General features: G+C 44.4%; 1 protein-coding gene across 1 annotated transcript; it reads left to right on the forward strand.

Annotated features, from left to right (window-relative positions):
• Positions 1-4,597: 4,597 nt before the first annotated feature.
• On the forward strand, positions 4,598-6,044 carry TBCC (tubulin folding cofactor C). Its single transcript, XM_055571398.1, has one exon. It carries the CDS (start codon positions 4,669-4,671, stop codon positions 5,704-5,706), a length of 1,038 nt encoding a protein of 345 aa, XP_055427373.1. The 5' UTR covers positions 4,598-4,668; the 3' UTR covers positions 5,707-6,044.
• The last annotated feature ends 14,370 nt before the right edge of the window (positions 6,045-20,414 follow it).

Here is a 20,414-nt window from a genome sequence, read left to right on the forward strand (position 1 = left end):
GAGTTGAACACGACTGAGTGACTAAACAACAACAACAAATAGTATTGTAGTTATGTTTTTAAAAAGACAGCTTTAATCTTTTTGAGATACATATTGAAATATTCGTGGATTGTAAAATATTAAATAATATAAAGTTTGGGATTCATTTTAAAATAAGCAAGTTAGAACCGGAAATGGAACAACTGATAGGTTTAAAATTGGGAAAAGAGTATGACAAGGCTGTATATTGTCACCCTGCTTATTTAATTTATATGCACAGTACATCATGAGAAATGCTTGGCTGGATGATTCACAAGCTGTAATCAAGACTGCCAGGAGAAATATCAGCAACCTCAGATATGCAGATGTTGCCACTCTAATGGCAGAAAGTGAAGAGGAACTAAAAAGCCTCTTGATGAAGGTGAAAGAGGAAAGTGAAAATGCTGGCTTGAAACTCAACATTAAAAAACTAAGATCATGGCATCCAATCCCATCACTTCATGGCAAATAGAAAGGGAAAAAGTGGAAGCAGTGACAGATTTTACTTTCTTGGGCTGCAAAATCACTGCAAATGGTGACTGCAGCCACGAAATTAAAAGATGCTTGCTCCTTGGAAGGAGAGCTATGACAAACCTAGGCAGCATATTAAAAAGCAGAGACATCACTTTGCTGACAAAGGTCCATATAGTCAAAGCTGTGGTTTTTCCAGTGGTCATGTACAGATGTGAGAGTTGGATCATAAAGAAGGTAGAGAGCCAAAGAATTGATGCTTTTGAACTGTGGTGCTGGAGAAGACTCTTGAGAGTCCCTTGGACAGAAAGGAGATCAATCCTGAATACTGATCCTAAAGGAAAATCAACCCTGAATATTCATTGGAAGGACTACTGCTAAAGCTGAAGCTCTAATACTTTTTCCACCTGATGTGAAGAGCTGACTCACTGGAAAAGATCCTGATGCTGGGAAAGACTGAAGGCAAAAGGAGAAAGAGATAACAGAGGATGAAGTGATTAGATAGAATCACTATCTCAATAGACATGGATTTGAGCAAACCCTGGGAAATATCGGAGGACAGAGGAGTGTGGCATGCTGCAGTCCATGAGGTCACAGAGAATCAGACACGACTTAGCAACTGAATAACAACAACAAAAAATCAGAGTAAGGTGGGGTGGGAAAGTGGCTAGGGTTTTAGAAGAAACCGGACTGCCAGTTGTGAATTGCTGAAGTTGGGTGATAGGTACATGTAAACACTCTCCTCTCTACTTTTTAAATGTTCAAAAAAAAAACAAAAAACAAAAAAAAACGTATCTAACAAATAGAACCATTAAAGCATCTAAATTTTTGTTAAATAATTTTTAAAGTCTGGAACACATTACAATTCTTTCACTTTCCAAGATGTCTAATGGACAGCAGTTCTTCGATTCACAAGCTTTGTAAAGTATCCTTGAAAGCGGGATCCAGAACTCATGGGCAGCTTGCCTTCTGCCACATTTCCACTGTAAAGCATTACCCTGTTTCCTTCCATCAGAACAGGCATGTCCTTTTGAGGAGCTGGGGTCCTTTCAAGGATGCACACTGAATCAACTGCCCTCAAATGTCATAAAGAAGACACATATACAGCCTGTCAATGCCTTCCTACTTTTGAAATGTAGCTTTAAACCTATGTCTTGACCGTTACCTCCCTGGCTTGCAGCTGTGCTGGGGTCTGTCAAGAGCTGTCAAGCCGGACCGCCTTCATGATACAGTGGTTGAGAATCACCTGGGACAGAGGTTCATTCCCTGGTCTGGGAAGATCCCACATACCACAGAGCACCAAGCCCGTGTGCCACAACTACTGAGCCTGTGCTTTAGAGCCTGAGGGCTGCAACTGCTGAAGCCTGGGCACACCTACAGGCCATGCTCCACAACAAAAGCCACAAGAAGCCATGCACTGCAACGAAGAGTAGCTCCCATGGCAACTAGAGAAAGCCCGAGTGCAGCAACGAAGACCCAGCACAATCAAAAATAAATGATAAATACATTATAGATTATATATTACAAAAAAGAACAGTCAAGCCAGTGCTTCACAATGACCAGACTTCTGACCCCTGTCCATTCCCACTGGGGCCTCACATTAGTCTTTGAAGGCACCTCCCACACACTGATGGCAATCCACTCCAGTACTCTTGCTGGAAAATCCCATGGATGGAGGAGCCTGGTAGGCTACAGTCTGTGGGGTTGCAAAGAGTAGGACAAGACTGAGCGACTTCACTTTGTTTCTTTCTTTCTTTCCCACACCCTGGGTCTGCAGGGTGACCCATTTATTCTTGCCCTTTACTGCCCCTTTCTCATTAAAGTCTGAACTAACCAACTTAAAATACTTGGAAACTTCCAAAATCTATTGGACCCTATCCCCAAACCGCTCACTGGGCATAAGTGAAGTTCTTCAAAGGGTTTAATGGCTTTCCATTCCACTTCAGATACAGACAACACTATCCCCTACCCCCAGGGTCACTGTAGCTAATTCAAAAACGTTGTCTCACTCCTGTTGCAACATCCAAGCCCAATAAACCTTGTTTGCTACAAACTTCTTTAACTGGAGATGGGACAGACTGTATTGCTGAAATACTTGGGTGAGGCAGATCAGATTTTTCTCCCTAGCAAAATAAACTTCCTCTAAACCTTCCCTAAACCTTCCCTAGGGGCTTCCCGGATGGCTCAGACGGTAAAGCGTCTGCCTGCAGTGTGGGAGACCCGGGTTCGATCCCTGGGTTGGGAAGATTCCCCTGGAAAAGGAAATGGCAACCCACTCCAGTACTCTTGCCTGGAAAATTCCGTGGACTAAGGAGCCTGGTAGGCTACAGTCCATGGGGTCACAAAGAGTCGGAAACGACTGAGCGACTTCACTTCAAACCTTCCCTGGTTAAATCAATTCTTCACAAAATAAATCAGCAATTGCATTCCCCCATATGACTCAAAGACAAGATAACCAGTTATATTTCGTTCACCAGCCTTGAAAACATACTTCACACACACACAAAAGTCTCCATCTATCTTGTCCATGAAACAAAGCAAATTAAAATTTATCATATATACTACAAGCGCAAGCACAAGATGTTTTCAGCAACGTCATTTCCATCAGGTGCATGTCTACAAACACACAATAATTATAATTCCATCCCCAAGTGGAATCTGCCAAACAGTGTGACCTGCGCTGACTTTCAGCGGAGAAACTCGGGAATTTATGTTTGGTTTTCATTTTAAATGAGAAGGAAAGGAGGAGAGTGGGTACTGAAAAAGTGGGAGAGGAATCTTAATCCTCTCATTTCCTCCCATTTTTTTCTGCATCAAAATGCAGGTATATCAGTACCATTTCAAGTGACAGTTTCTCGGGCAGTTAACTACCCCGACAAAGGTTGGAAACCGGGGGTGGAGATAAGGGTAGAACCGGCGACAGTAAGGACGGGCAGGGTCAGAGGCCCCGGCGCTCAGCGGAGCACGCGAGGTGCCCCGCGCCGGCTGCCGGCCGCGCCCGGGTTCTCGCCCAGCCCGCTGTTCTGGGTTTTGCCAGCGATTGCGCCGTCCAGGCTGCCCACTCACACCTCTGGCTGGTCCCGACTTTAGGGGAGGCTCATTTACTTCCGGTGATAAATCCCTCCCATCACCTCTAAAAATAATGTAACATTTCCCCCATCACTTTCCTAACCACCGACGGCCCCACAGACTGCCGCGGAGTCCGGGGCTGGGGTTTCAGCCCCCCGCGCGGTCAGCAGCGGCCAGCTGTGCAGGGAGTGACGGCCCAGGGGGGTTAGGGCGTGGGAGGAAGAGGGAGGGGGTGTGGAGTCTCACCCTCCCCCCGCCCCCACTCCCCACCCCTTCGACTGCAGCAATTGGCAAAAAAAAAAAAAAAAAGAAATAGTAATCCGTTTTTAGACTCCTCCAGGGCCCCCTGGACCCGGCTGCAGTGAGGACCTCAGTCTCTCCCGTACGTGCCCTTCGCCTTCTCCCGCCCGGGTAACTGCCTTAGGGAATCCAGGAGCCCCAGGCCACGCGGAACTGCAGCGGCGCGGGGGTGGGTAGGAGGGTTTAGGGGCGGCAAGAATGGGTTGGGGGAAGGGGTGGTGGAAGGAAAAAGAAAAAAAAAAAACCAAGAGACATGCAAGCGGCTCCCTAGCCAGCTGTTCCAGCTGCCGCTTCCACCCGCGCCGGCCGGGCGGTGTAATATTCCCGCCCCCCCCATCTTTCTCACCACTACCTGTCCCCCCCACCCACCCACCACACGCACACATTCCCCCCACCAGTTGCGGATCTCCGGCCTGTAAGGGGGTAGTAGGGAGGAGCTGGGGGGGAGGGGGAGTCCTGCGAGTTTCTAACCTTGTTCTTATAAACAAACCCACATGTGCAGCTGCCGCTGCTGCAACTCACCCCACAATCCCGGATATAAGTCCTGCCCCTTTAAGAATAAAAAAAGCTTCCCCCGCCTGCCTCCCACCCCACCCATCCACAAGGACTTTTGTCTCCCCACCGCCTCTGTCAGTCGGCCCCGCCCCACATCCCCGCCCCCTCCAGCGCAGAGGAACCAATGGGCGAAGAAAATAAGGCCGGGATCTGACGTCAGCATGCCCGGCCAATCACAGGGCGCGTTGGTGGGAGGCCTCGCGAAAGGGCGCGCCCGGAGGAAGGAAGGCAGGAGAAAGGAAGCTTGAAGTCAAGATGGAGACTAGTGGTTTGTCCGCCGCTGCCCTAGCGAACGGGGACTTGGGATCCCAGCGAGAGCGGACCCTGGTGCCCGAGCGGCTTCAGAAGCGAGAACATGAGCGGCAACTGGAGGTAGAAAGGCGGAAGCAAAAGCGGCAGGACCAGGAGGTGGAAGAGGAGAAGAGCGACTTTTTCGCCGCCGCCTTCGCTCGGGAGCGATCGGCCGTGGAAGAGCTTCTGGAAAGCGGGGAGTCCGTCGAGCGGCTGGAAGAGGCGGCCGCTCGGTTGCAGGGGCTTCAGAAACTTATAAACGACTCGGTTTTGTTCCTGGCCGCTTACGATTTGCGGCAAGCGCAAGAGGTGTTGGCGCGGCTGCAGGCGGCCCTGGCCAAGCGGCGCCAGGAGCTTCAGCCTAAGAAGCGTTTCGCTTTCAAGACCCGCAAGAAGGATGCTGCTTCAGCCACGCAAGTAGCTTCGGCTCCCGACGCCCCGGCGGCGGAAGGCAGCCTGACCTCCCCGCCGCCCTTGAAGGAGGAGGGAGATTTCGACTCCAGCTGGATCTGCGGCTTCTCCAATCTGCAGTCCCAAGTCTTGGAGAAGAGAGCTGAGGAGCTGCACCAGCAGGACGTCCTTTTGACCCAACTGAGAAACTGCACGATCAAACTCTACGGCAATCCCAACACCCTGCGGCTGACCAAGGCCCAAGGCTGTACGCTGCTCTGCGGCCCGGTGTCCACCTCCGTGTTCCTGGAGGACTGCAGTGACTGCGTGCTGGCCGTGGCCTGCCAGCAGCTCCGCGTACACACCACAAAAGACACCCGCATCTTCTTGCAGGTGACCAGCAGGGCCATCATGGAGGACTGCACCGGGATCCAGTTCGCCCCCTACACCTGGAGCTACCCGGGCATCGACAAGGACTTCGAGGGCTCCGGTTTAGACAAGAACAAAAATAACTGGAACGACGTTGACGATTTCAACTGGCTGGCCCGGGATGTGGCCTCTCCAAACTGGAATGTTCTTCCTGAAGAAGAGCGAAGCATCCAGTGGGACTAAGCAGTTGTCACTCTTCACTTCCACCAATACTTCCCTGTGGGACTGAGTCCGGCTCATGGGACCCCAAAGCTTACTGTCGTCATGCTATGTTTTCATTATTTTAAAACTTTGAGGTTGACTTTTGATTTCCATTAAATTTTGGCAGGTGTAGCACTTTAAAGGATTTTTGCTATTTTGGTACTGCCTAGGACCTATTGTTAGACGGTCATACTTTGAAGCCATAAGGTGAAAAAGTGTGATTGTATGTTGGTTTTTAATGATTTTGTGGTGTTTAAAACTTATTACTTGATAAATTAGGCCTTTAATAAATATTTGTTTAATAAACGAATTCACTAGGGCTCTAGTAGGAGCCAGTTAGTCTTGTTTAATTAAACTGCCATTAACCAAGAGCTTTTTTGACTTGCAGGTTTAACTTCCATAAGTATTTTTTAGTGGATCGATGGAAGGACTCCTATCTGGTCTTCAGCTACATGTTGGCTTGGGTTTTTGGCATCCAGCTACTCATTGACTGACTTGAATCCAAAGTTTTGGCAGTGGGCTCCAAGAGCCTCATGAGTCTTAACCACGCATAAAGCCACAGTAGTTACAGCTACCAGTTTTTGCGCACTTAAAATGTTATTGACACCATTGTAAGCACCTAACTGGTGTAAACTTACTAAGTCCTCAAAATCTTGAGTTAAGTTCTGTTAACACAATTTTTCAAGTAAGGAAACAGGTAAGAAAGTTGCCCAAAGGCTACACAGCTGGAGTGGTGGGCTGGATTTGAAACCAGGTACTCTGGCTCAGGAGTCCAGCTTAACTACTAGATACTGATAATTGAGTTGGGAAGAAAGCTTCCAAAATTAAGAAGGGCAAATAGCTTTTGGCATAATAGTGCTAAGTATCTATTCTCATATACTAAAAGAACTGAGGCAAACATGGCTGAGTCTTAATTTTTCGACTCATTTTGCTGTTATTTTCTGCTGTTACAAATTTGGCTTTCTGCTCTGTACACTACGACTCATTATTAAATGGAAAGTTGTATGATTTTCAAAAAGCTTTTTTGGGTCTAGTGGCTTTGTAACTGGGTGTGCTTTTTATTTAATATCCACTACAAGTATTAAGGTGCTTAAATATCTCAAGTCTTTATATGTTTAATATTATATGTTCTCTTTTGTTCCAAAAAAGGATTTACAGTGGCTTCTAGGATATGTGAAATATAACAAAATGATAAATGAGAAGGAGGAACCAGGGTAGAGTGACAAACTGCATGCAGGTAGAAATGAAGCCAATAAACAAATGTAGCTGCCACACTCGGTTCCTTAGCTGGGTGTGAATGCAGATTATTTTTTTTCCTCAACCATTAACTGACTTGAAAAGGGATCCCAATCAGTTTCACAATTTGCATCATCTACAAACAAGAGGGAAAAATATTTACTTGGGAGAATTAATTCTGATAATAAAAAGAGACAACATATAATTAAATCCTCAACTTTACATTAGAAACTTGTATATCCTAAAGCTATACCCCTAGAGACTGATAGTTTACACAAGTGCACTAAGGATAAACCATGCTTAAATAAAAAAGGTTTAAAAAAAAAGAATAAACCATCCTTGTTTTTCTTTTTTGGCCACACAGCCTGGCATTCAGGATCTTAGTTCCCTGACCAGGGACTGAACCCAGGCCTTGGCAGTGAAAGCTTGGAGTCTTAACCACTGGACTGTCAGGGAATTACCCAAGAATAAACCATGCTTGTGACACTAATGGGCTTGCAATTCATTTCTGTGGACTGATCACTTTTATAGGAAAGTTTACTTTGCTAATTAAATCTAAAGAATAAAATACCTTGAATCTCTTGCAAACCTTATGGCAGTATGAACCATAGTAATGCTTGCTAATCTCAGCCTAGCTTTCTCTGCTGCTCAAAAAGCCTGTCCTGCCTTCCTGAATGATGCCAAGTCTCCTAGATCCTTTCCTACTTTCTTTTTTCAGCTTGTTGAGGGGACTTTAGTTCCCGGACCAGGATTGAACTCGGACCCCTGCAGTGGAATCCTAACCATTGGACCACCAGGGAAGTCCCAACCCCTTAAGTTCACAATTATGTACCTGTAACTCTGCCGACAACCCAACCGGCTATCCAACTAGCTCCCGCAATGTCCCTCAATATTTGAAAACATTTCCATCTTTGCTGATCCTCCTCACTAGAGGCATGTCTCTTGCCCAGAGCTTCCTCTTCCATTCATGGAACCAACCTCCTGTGGCTCTCACTCCCTTTCCACAGGCCTTTTTCTTTTAAGATATCCCATCCTGAGACCCTCCACCCTACATGTCACTGAATGACACTCCAGCTCCTTTCTTGTGTGTCTGACATCCTAAAACAGCTGTGTCCACTTACTCTATATCTACACTCTCTTTCAGTCTTTGTAATTTTAACTCTTCTCTGCTGAAAGTGCGCTTTGATGATCTTTGTTGCTTAGTTGCCCAGTTTTGTGACCTCATGGATTGGGATTTTCCCAGGCAAGAATACTGGAGTGGGTATATTAGTGGCTTGATCACCAAATCTGGCTCTTTCCCCTCCACTCAACTTAGCCTTTGTACTCTAGGTACAGTGGACTCTGTGTTTGAGGTACAGTTTATACTTATCCTTGAATTTCTCTCCTTGACCATAAGCTTTCTCTAACCTGTTTCCAGTAGGACGGCTTCCCTTCATTGGGATTCTGGTAATTTATAGCCTTTAAATGTAAGTGATGCCCAAAGTTTTGAGCATCAAAACTTAGCTTTTTTTTTTTTTTTAAATATTTACTTATTTGGCTGTGTTGGGTCTTAGTTGTAGCACACAGGACTTCCGTTGCTGCATGGGAGACCTTCATTACAGTATGCAGGGTCTTTAGTTTCAGCATGTGGGATCTAGTTCCCTGACCAGGGATTGAACCCAGACCCCCACATTGGGAGCACAGAGTTTTAACCACTGGACCACCAGCGCAGTCCCCTTTAGCTTCTTTCTGTATTAATTCTCTCAGAGCCTCAACTCTCAACCTATGTGCACAGTCTTGGGTTTGTGCCCCTAGCCTCAACCCATATTGGGCTTACCTGCCTTTCAGATTCCAAATTCTTTTTTTTTTCTGTTGTTTTCCTTTGGCTGTGATCTTAGTTCCCTAGCTAGGGCTAGAACCTGGGCCTACAGCAGTGAAAGTGCCACATCCTAACCAGTGGACCACCAGGAAATTCCCTCAAATTCCATATATTGTTAAAAATCTCCGTTTTTCACTTTTTCTCACCCAAGTTCCATGTTCAAGGATGTCACTCTTCTCCAGGCACCCAATGCTTACCAGGTCTAGTGTCAGACTTTATTTTTCTGGGCTCCAAAATCACTGCAGATGGTGACTGCAGCCATGAAATTAAAAGATGCTTACTCCTTGGAAGAAAAGTTATGACTAACCTAGATAGCATATTAAAAAGCAGAGACATTACTTTGCTAACAAAGGTCCATCTAGTCAAAGCTATGGTTTTTCCAGTAGTCTTGTATGGAGGTAAGAGTTGGACTATAAAGAAAGCTGAGTGGAGAAATGATGCTTTTGAACTGTGGTGTTTGAGAAGACTCTTAAGAGTCCCTAGGACTGCAAGGAGATCCAACCAGTCCATCCTAAAAGAAATCAGTCCTGAATATTCATTGGAAGGACTGATGCTAAAGCTGAAACTCCAATACTTTAGCCACATGATGCGAAGAACTGACTCATTGGAAAAGACCCTGATGTTGGGGAAGATTGAAGGCGGGAGAAGGGGACAACAGAGGTTGGGATGGTTGGATGGCATCACCGACTCAATGGACATGAGTTTGAGTAAACTCCGGGAGTTGGTGATGGACAGGGAGCCCTGAGGTGCTGCAGTCCATGGGGTTGCAGAGTCTGATACGACTGAGCTGCTGAACTGAACTGAACTGTACTGAAGCTGGTGAAGTCCATGAGCAAGGCTGCTGCGAGAAAGTCACTAAGGAGTGGGGGACCAGATGACTTGGCAGACAAATTCAGGAATTTAAAAAACACTGGACAAGACAAGCACAACGTTTTTTGCAGTCTCCATCTGGTCCCCGAGTTGGCCAGTGATGAGTGATGCCCAGATCATGTCAGTTCCGTTCCCAGAAGGTCTCATCTGTTCATCCTGTCCTCTCAAGTCTGTCTGCTCTTTCAGGAAGATAGACCCTATCTCTTTCCCTTATGCTTAAACTGGGATGGATTTTTTTTTTTTACAAAGACAAAAACAAAACAAATCTATATTAAAGTCATACCCCTAAATTAAAATCATTGACTTAAAGTCGCTTTAGTTAAGTTTTTATTAAATCTAATGACCATCATCATTGCAGTGCGGGCATATTCACCAATTAGCGTAATGACCATATATTTTCACTAAGATCAACTCTGGAAAAGCAATAAAATTGCATAGCAGTCAAGCAATCAGAGCTTATTAAAGATCATTTATGATCAGTTATGTTAAATACAACAGTGCAGTATTAGATGCATGTGCAAGTGCTCAGGCCCTCAGTCGTGTCTGACTCTTTGCAACCCCATGGACTGTAGCCTGCCAGGCTCCTCTGTCCATGGAATCTTACAGACAAGAATACTGGAGTGGTTGACAGAAAACAACAAAATTCTGTAACGCAATTATCTTTCAATAAAAAAAATTAATTTAAAAAAGAATACTGGAGTGGATTGCCATTTCCTTCTCCAGGGGATCTTCCCAACCCAGGAATCCAACCTGTGGCTCCTGCATTGACAGGCAGATTGTTTACCACTAAGCCACCTGGGAAGCTCCCACGATATTATGTGAGTATTGTATAATTATAAAAGTGTCACTCCAGGGTCTCAACCACAAAAGAACAGGAGAAAATGGTCAATTTACTTAAAAGTTTTAATACTAAAGTTCTGACTGCCATGCAAGAGTCATTATTTAACAACAACAAAAAATAGTTGCGTTAATCAGGCAGAAATGAACAAAAACAGTAAGATGTAAAGATTCAACTTCCTATGGCTAATGTTACTTCTTAGTAATACAATGTTTTAGAAACATCATGGAATTACTGTAGCTCCACAGAAACTGGACAGCTAAATTACATTTAATTCAAAAGTTTTATTACCCACTCACACTACTTGATCCAGTACTCTTGTGGGGTCGCTAGGAGTCGGACACGACTGAGTGACTTCACTTTCACTTTTCATTTTCATGCATTGGAGAAGGAAATGGCAACCCACTCCAGTGTTCTTGCCTGGAGAATCTCAGGGACGGGGGAGCCTGGTGGGCTACTGTCTATGGGGTCGCTCAGAGTCGGACACGAGTGAAGCGCGGCAGCAGCACACTATTTGACTATTTTCTTCGCTTATAGAGAAAGTAAATTGGCCATTACAATTAGATGAATGGTCCATTATTTGCCATCTTTAAGTTTCAAAGAAGGACAGGGATGGACTTCCCTGGTGGTACAGTGGATAGGAATCCACCTGCCAATGCAGGGCACATGGGTTCGACCCTGGTCTGGGGAGATTCTACGTGCTGAAGAGCAACTAAGCCCGTCCACCACAGCTACTGAGCCCGTGTGCCTAGAGCCCATGCTCCAGAACAGGAAAGGCCACCACAATGAGAAGCTGGTGCCCTGCAACTAGAGAAAGCCCTCAGGCAGCAGCAAAGACCCAGTGCAGCCAAAAAGAAATAAATACATAGAAAAGGAAGGGCATGGACAATATGACACAAAAGCCATGTTCGATTCAGCTGAATAAATATTTGAGCATCCACTACACACCTTCTCCATGTTGGGCGCTAAGAGCACAAAGGTAAGCAAGGTAAGTGTGTGCTCTTCCTTGACGGAGGCTACAGCCTAGCTGAAGATCAGATAAATGAAAGAACAATCATGAGAGAGAAACCCTGAGGGCTCCAGTAGGGCCGTGCCCTACTAGTATAACTTCTCCTGGCTAGAAGCAACTTAAGCAAGTCTTCTGTATTAACCACCAACCCAGGGTCTGAGTTCCCTGGACGACAACACTGCCCACCACCTACTCAGATCTGCAGCAGTCACAGGAGGAGGCAGTTACTCTTCAGAGGCCTGCCTGCCAAAATTCCAGATGCTGTACACTCTGAACCTTGAGGACGGACAAGAACAAGCAAACAATTTGAAGCCATTTCCTCACCTGGTAACCAAACTCAGTATTCTGTGCAAGCATTTAAGTACTTTATTACAAAATATTTTTTAGTTTGTGTTTATTTCAGCAAGAAAGCTATACATAATTTTTGGAACTGATAACAAGGTAGATGTTTGATTCTGAGATGATAGAGCAATGGATTTTGAAAACAGATCATTCATGTACAGGCATCCAAAATTAAAATTTCCTTCTTTCTTTTGATCCCAGTGATTCACTTTTCTTCAGGGAGCAACCACCTTTAACCTGTTTCCTTTGTGTTTTTTTGGTCTGTGCAGTTACAAATTTATGTGCAATATACTTTTCTGTCCTCCCACCCCAGTAGAAGCACACTATGTGTACACTTGGGCACTTTGCCTTTGTCCTTAACATTAGATTGGAGATCTTCCCACATCAGCATGTAGCCATCTCATTCCCTTTAACTGCTGTAGTGTTCTGTTATGTGGAATGTGCCATACTTATTTAACCAGTCTCCAACTGATGAACATTTAGGTTGTTTGCAATCTTTACCCAGTAGAAAAATGCTATAATGAGTTTCCTCATACATGAATTATTTAGCATGTGTGCAGTGTATTAAGGAATAGGCTGCTGCTGCTAAGTCGCTTCAGTCGTGTCCGACTCTGTGCGACCCCATAGATGGCAGCCCAGCAGGCTCCGCAGTCCCTGGGATTCTCCAGGCAAGAATACTGGAGTGGGTTGCCATTTCCTTCTTCAAAATGCAATTGCTGGATCAATAGGTTATAAAACATTTATTATGTTGATTTGTTGTTTTTGAGTTCGTAAGTCGTGTCTGACTCTTTTCGACCCCATGGACTGCAGCATGCCAGTCTCTCCTGTCCTTTACCATCTCCTGGAGTTTGCTCAAATTCATGTCCATTGAGTCCGTGATGCTATTTAACCATTTCTTCCTCTGCCAACTTCTATGTTGACAGATATTATCAAATTGCCTTCTGAAGAGGTTTATCAATATACACGCTCACTATCAAAGATCGAGTGTGCTATTTCTTCACATCTTTACTGACATGCTGTGTTATCAAAGTTTTGGATCCTTGCCAATCTGAAAGTTACAAAATGTTATCTTCCTGTAATAGTAATTCTGTCCTAATTTGTCTCCCCAGCTCTAGTTTCTAAACCATTCTGCATGCAGCTGCCAAATTCGTTGTCTTAAAGCATGTTACTCCTGGTCTAAAACCTTCTGAGATTCCCAGAGCCTGCTAGACTGTCTGGCCTGGAAGGCAAGTACCTTCACCACCAGCTTTTAGCCTCCTGTTCCTACATGATGTTTTACTGTTTCATCACACACACTTCATGCTCCAACTAGTCTGAACTAATACCCATTAATCAAACACACGGTATCAGTGAGGGGCCTGGCAGGAAACAGATGGCATACTTGAAACGGATAATTTGAGAAGAGTCTAACACAGGAGCTATTTACAAAGCCATGGGCAGAGTTTAGGAAAAGTAATAACAGATAGTGCAACACCTGTTATCACTCCTAGGGCTGAAGGGACTATACTTTTCCCTGAACCCAGAAAGAGAGCACGCTACTGGACACAGTGGTGGCCTTCAGTGGACGGACGCAGCCAGTCTGCTGTGACCTGTAGGTGGGAGAGCAACATGAATTTCCAAACTCTCTCCCATGATGCCTTCCACGGGCTGAGCCCCATTAAAATTTTAGGGCAAGGAGGTCGGTTGATGCAGTCCCTATGGGTCAACCCCCAGAATACAGAGCTCCAGGGTGGAGGAAAGTGAAGGTTAGATTTGGAGGAACAAGTGGAATATATTTGGTACAAACACATTCTGCCATTCTTCCTGGCCTTTTCTCAAGTAGTTCCCACACAGCTTGAGACCATGAGCACTTGCCAAAATTTTGCACAAACCAATTGCCACCTCCTCTGGGAAGTCTTCTAGGATTTCTCTCAGTCTCTTTGAGAACAAAGAATGCTATTTTGAGACAATAGGAGCAAGAAAAAAATAAATAAATGAGTCAGTCTCTGAGGCCAAGTTGCATTCTCCAGTAGGGGCAATTTTTGAGGGAAAGAAAAAGATGTGAAGAAATGGACAAGTGTAGGCCAATTCGGTTGACTTTCCTGTGATAACAGAACTTTAGAGGGCCTGGGAGCATGATCAGATACAGAGAATTAGGTCCAGCAATAATTTCAGCAATCAGTCTCTTTTAAGAAGTTTAAGAAAAGATATCAAAGGAAAAACTTCTCAGAAAGACCAAAGAATGACCTCTACAGGAAAAGAACAAGTGAAGCTTCCAGCACCAATACAAAATACCAAGACTCACACTGAAGTTAGCTGTAATCTTTGAGGAGAAGGAAATGGAGGAGGGAGGAAAAGGGGAGGGCCATTCACACATATCTCATTGGTTATGGAAATTTCCAAGAAGGAAGCCTGGAATGTTGAAAGATTTTTAAGGTCCTTGAGCAATTAGAAAGCTTATGGACATTCACTAAGAACATTACACTGAAGCTGTAGTTTAAGAAACATTAGCAAACCCAGCTTGTACATAAAACTTCCTCAAAAAGAATATCAACAATTTACATAATACATATTTGCTTTATGTTCCTTGTATATTTGTATTTTATTTTCATTTCTTTTCATCTTCAGTTTTGGCATTTTTATGGTAGGAAATGTGTTACCTGCACTGGAAATACGAGTGAGACCTGAATAGCCTGACTTGTGACTGACAATAAGGAAGCAATCTATCTGTTCAGTCCAGTAGCTCCTATGACTGGGATGTGTCCCTAGCGGGCTTAATCAAAAGTGCTGGGACTTCCTGATGGTCCAGTGGTTAAGAATCCACCTTGAAGTGCGGGGAACTCAGGTTCGATCCCTGGTTGGGAAACTAAGATCCCACATGCTGCAGAGAAACTAAGCCCCTGCCTGCAACCCCTGAGCCTGCACACCACAACTGGAGAGTTTGTGAGCTGCAATGAAAGGCCCTACATGGCACAAGGGAGATCCTGCGTGTTGCAACTAAGACTTCACGCAGCTAAATAAGTCAATAAATATTTAAGAGTGCTGCTTGAAACTCACAGATACAGAGAACAAACTAGTGGTTACCAGTGGGGAAGGGCAAGGGGGTAGGGAATTAAGAGGTACACATGATCAAATATAAACTAAAGGCTTCCCTGGTAGCTCAGATGGTAAAGAATCCACCTGCAATGCGGGAGACTTGGGTTCAATCCCTGGGTTGGGAAGATCCCCTGGAGGAGGGCATGGCAACCCACCCCAGTATTCTTGCCTGGAGAATCTCTATGGACAGAGGGGCCTGGTGGGCTATATGGTCCATGGGGTCACAGAGTCGGACACGACTGAGCGACTAAGCACAGCACAAGCAACAAGGATATACTGTACAAAATGGGGAATGTAGCAAAAGTTTAAAAATGACTATAAATGGAGTATAATCTTTAAAAAAAGAAATAAGTAAAAAGTGCTGTTTGTGATTTCTCTTATCAGAAATTTATTCTAAGAGCACTTTCTATTATTTTAAGTAATATCAGAGTAACAGAAGGGGCCACTGACCGCTCATATTCCTTGGACTTTTCATTCCTTGGTGCCCCAGTAGACTTTCAACTGCCAGGATTTGGTCCCTAGGGTTCTGGTTCCCAGAGCTGTTGGAAGCCAAGTTGCTGTCCTGGTGTGGCAGGCCAGAAGAGCTAAAGCACTGCTCCCTGGGACCAATTAAATGGTAGTCAGGAGTCCATGAAGGGAATAATTCTGAGGTGTGTTTCCTGGGGGAGTTCCTCAAGGTGGAAGCCAGCTTCACAGCACACTCTTTATTAGCCTTCCTTCCTGTATCACTTCCTCGCCTCCCTATTGGCCTTACCTGAACTTTGCTGTTGTTTTTCACATACGGCTTTTATTATGGTGAGGTAGCTTCCTTCTGTTCCTGGTTTGCTCAGTGTTTTTATCAAGATCATACCTATGTTTGATCAGAGTTTCAGAAATAAAGAGCTGTGCCATCCAGTACAGTAGCCACTAGTTGAGTGTGACCTCAGAGCACTTGAAATGGACTAGTCACAGCTGAGATGTGCCATGGGTATAAAGCGAACAGCAGCTCTGGAAGACTGAATATGAAAAAACATAAAGTAACTTATTAATATATTTTATTAATAACATGTTGAAATGATAATATTTTGAAAATGTTATATTGCATACATTCAAATTAATTCTACCTTTTTTTTACTGGGTACAAGAGCATCTAAAATGTGGCTTGCTCTATATTTCTATTGAACAATGCTGCTCTACAGCAGGCATTACAGCTGGTGGGTGAAACCTGGCCTGTCATCTGTTTTTGTAAATAAAGTTTTATTGGAAAAGAACCATGCTCATTAGTTTATATATGGTCTATGGCTGCTTTTACACTACAAAGGCAGAAGTGAGTAGTTAGCTGGCTGTCACAGAGGGACATGCAGAGGGATATTTTCTTGCTATTTAACTCTTTCTAAAAATATTCTTTCGAATCACTGCAGATGGTGACTGCAGCCATGAAATTAAAAGACGCTTACTCCTTGGAAGGAAAGTTATGACGAACCTAGATAGCATATTCAAAAACAGAGACATTACTTTGCCAGTAAAGGTCCGTCTAGTCAAGGCTATGGTTTTTCCTGTGGTCATGTATGGATGTGAGAGTTGGACTGTGAAGAAGGCTGAGCACCGAAGAATTGATGCTTTTGAACTGTGGTGTTGGAGAAGACTGTTGAGAGTCCCTTGGACTGCAAGGAGATCCAACCAGTCCATTCTGAAGGAGATCAGCCCTGGGATTTCTTTGGAAGGAATGATGCTCGAGCTGAAACTCCAGTACTTTGGCCACCTCATGCGAAGAGTTGACTCATTGGAAAAGACTCTGATGCTGGGAGGGGTTGGGGGCAGGAGGAGAAGGGGACGACAGAGGATGAGATGGCTGGATGGCATCATTGACTCGATAGACGTGAGTTTGAGTGAACTCTGGGAGTTGGTGATGGGCAGGAAGGCCTGGCGTGCTGCGATTCATGGGGTCGCAAAGAGTCGGACATGACTGAGCGACTGAACTGAACTGAACAGTTTTTATGGTCTTTCTTTTTTCGTTCTTATCAAATCAGAGCTTGTGTTCATTATGGAGTTTTCAAGTTTAAACTGGTTCCAATGGTCCTGCTTGGTATTTTTTGTGTGTGTGTGGCTGTGCGGGTCTTTGTTGCTTTTGCGCAGGCTTTCTCCAGTTGCAGCGAGCGGAGGGTACTCTCAGTTGGGGCGCACAGGCAGTGGCTTCTGTTGTTGTGGAGCACAGGCTCCAGGCACCTGGGCTTCACTAGTCGCAGCTTACGGGCCCAGCACTTCTGCCTTGTGGGCCCTAGAGGAGGGACTCAGTAGTAAGTGGTGCACGGGCTAAGCTGATCTGCGGCATGTAGAATCTACCTGGACGAGGTATCAAACCCACGACCCCGACGTTGGCTGGCAAACTTTTATCCACTCTGCCACCAGGAAAGTCCCATGTTTTGTCTTCATTCTGAAGAGTAACCGGGACTATCTCTGAAAGAGGGAGGGCAAAGATTCGTGAGAAAAGATTTTTGTTGCTTTGCAGTTCCATCCTTTATGTAGTAAATGAACATTATTCTTTATGCTCTTTATGTATGATATATTTAACAAGAAGAAAGAAAAGAAGAAGGAAGGGAGAAGGAAAAAGAGCTCAGAGTAGAGTCAGAATGATAAGGGAGATAGGTTAAGAAAACAAGGATCAGCTAATTTCTCAAAGAGCCAAGGTGTGCTTCATTCTTCCTTGGGTAGGAAATGCAGGGAGAAGATCTCTTGGGTTCTTTTTTTTCCCCTTTAATTGTATAAATTCATTATTTTCATTCCATTAAAGGAAATAGTAAGGAAGAAAAACTAATCACTCCTAATTCAATTAACCTGTGCTATTCTCTTTATAATAGATTTACAGAGTCTAGACTTACATCCATTGGTTCAGTGGGAAAGATAGCCAGCTTTCCCCATCCTCTTCCAGAGATGCATCTTTCCTCTGCAGTTTGCTCTTCTTGGCTCGTTCCTCATCATATCCTGCCTTGCTTCCTACTTGAAAAGTATGGCCAGGAACATGTCCGACGTGTCCTTTCTCTCTTGCCTTTCTATGTAATTTAACATCCTGAGTGATTCTAGCCTGAGAGCAGAAATCTCTCTTCCATCCACTGAAGTCATTCTCTTTTTGGCCACTAGGGGGAAACCACTGACTTGCGGCTACTCCACAGCGCCCCTCCTCAGGGTGTACACTTTGGGGTCATCTGAGGAGAAGGAGGTCCTTGACTAATTGGTTTATCCCTGCAGAGCTATTTTAAACATTTGTTTCTGTTTTCAGTGTCAAATCTTTCTTCTTCTTCCCTTTGATTTTTCTCATATGCATATGTGCTCCTAATAGATTCTCTGATAGCTTCACAATCATCCACGTCCCTTTTCTCTGGGAACAATTGTCCTCAGATTTTGTGCATATGAGGTATGAGTATGGTCATATTTCTGGTTGTCCGAATGTCCTCTCTTAGGCGGAGGGAGAACTTTGCAGCACATTCTATTCAGTGTCTCTGATGATGAAGAGTTGAAATCCTTTGAGGGTCCAAAGCTATTTAGAAGCTGAATCTTAGCTGTGAGGAGTGGTCTGACAATAAAATAGCAAGGCTGATTTTCCCCATAAGGCTCAGAACCTGGTCTCAGAGATCAGTCCCAAACTGGAGTTAAAACTTGGGTCTAGCAATGGAATAAGTGTTTTGTTTGCTGAGGTGACTACATTGGAAGGGAAAAAACAAAAATCATGTCCCATTGCTTTGTTCTCACATCTCGTTTATGCATAGAGAAATACTCCTTTGATTTTTCCTTAGTGACTTAAAGAGGAGATCTTAAAGAGTGTGTAGGTGGTGAGTCTAGTAGAATCAACACAGAAGGGAAAAAAGGAGATTCCAGGTTGGAGATTCGACCCTCTTACTGCCTTGAGCTCACACGCCTCTTATTCTAATCATGGAAACTTCCTTAGTATTCAGTGGACAGGAATTTGAGGACAAGATGGGTTTGTTCTTAAAACTCCTTGTACTTATGCATAGACTGTTTTGAGAAGTCTAATTGCATTATCATTGGGTATGTGCACTTAAAATTTTAATACAGATAGATAAATTACTCTCTAAAATGGCTGCAGAAAGTCTAAAGTAAATATTCCAATTAAAAAGTGGGCAAAAGTGCTAGACAGACATTCACCAAAGAAGATATACAGATAACACATAAGCATATGAAAAGATGCTTTGCATCGTATGCCTTTGGGAAATGCAAATTAAAACTAGCGAGATGCCACAACACACCTATTAAAATGGCTAAAATCCAGAACGCTAACAACACCAAATGCAGCTAGGGTGTGGAGCAATGGGAACTCTAATTCATTGCTGGTGGGGATGCAAAATAGTATAGGATACTTTGGCAAGTTTTTACAAAGCTAAACATAGTCTCACTGTATGATCCAGCAATTGCACTCCTAGATATTTACCCAAATGAGTTGAAAACTTATGTCCACGCAAAAACTTGCAGACCAGAGTTTTGGTAGCAGCTTTATTTATAATTGCCCCAAACTGGAAGCAGTCAAGTTGCCCTCTAATAGGTGAACTGATAAACACACCATGATACATTCATATTAATGGAATATTATTCAGTGATAAATAGAAATGAGCTATTACCCCTGATTATTCATTGGAAGGACTGATGATGAAGCTGATGCTTCAACACTATAGCCACCTGATGTGAAGAGCCAACTCTCCGGAAAAAAACTCGGATGCTGGGAAAGATTGAAGGTAAATGAGAAGGGGACGGCAGAGGATGAGATGGTTAGATAGCATCACCAACTCAATGGACGTGAACTGAGCAGACTCTGGGAGACAGTGAAGGACAGAAAAGCCTGGCATGCTGCAGTCCAGGGGGTCACAAAGAGTCAGACACAACTTAGTGAATGAACAACAACATCAAGCCACAAAAAGATGGAGAAACATTAAGCGCATATTGTGAAGGGAAAGAAACCTGTCTGAAAAAGTTACATTCTGTATGATTCCAACAATATGACATGGAAAAGGTAAAACTGTAGAGACAGTAGCTGCCTGGGATTGGGCAGGGAGGGGAGGAAAAATGAAGAGGATATCTACAGCAGTGAGAACATTCTGTACAATACTGCTGCTGCTGCTGCTAAGTCGCTTCAGTCGTGTCCTACTCTGTGTGACCCCATAGATGGCAGCCCACCGGGCTCCCCCATCCCTGGGATTCTCCAGGCAAGAACACTGGAGTGGGTTGCCATTTCCTTCTCCAATGCATGAAAGTGAAAAGTGAAAGGGAAGTCGCTCAGTTGTGTCCGACTCTTAGCAGCCTCATGGACTGCAGCCTACCAGGCTCCTCCATCCATGGGACTTCCCAGGCAATAGTACTGGAGTGGGGTGCCACTGCCTTCTCCACTGTACAATACTATATGACATAATGATATAATACTATACGATATTATATGATGGACTTCCCTGGTGGCTCAGACAGTAAAGACTCTGCCC

Source organism: Bubalus kerabau, chromosome 3 (genome assembly GCF_029407905.1).
Source record: "Bubalus kerabau isolate K-KA32 ecotype Philippines breed swamp buffalo chromosome 3, PCC_UOA_SB_1v2, whole genome shotgun sequence".
Lineage (NCBI taxonomy): Eukaryota > Metazoa > Chordata > Mammalia > Artiodactyla > Bovidae > Bubalus > Bubalus kerabau.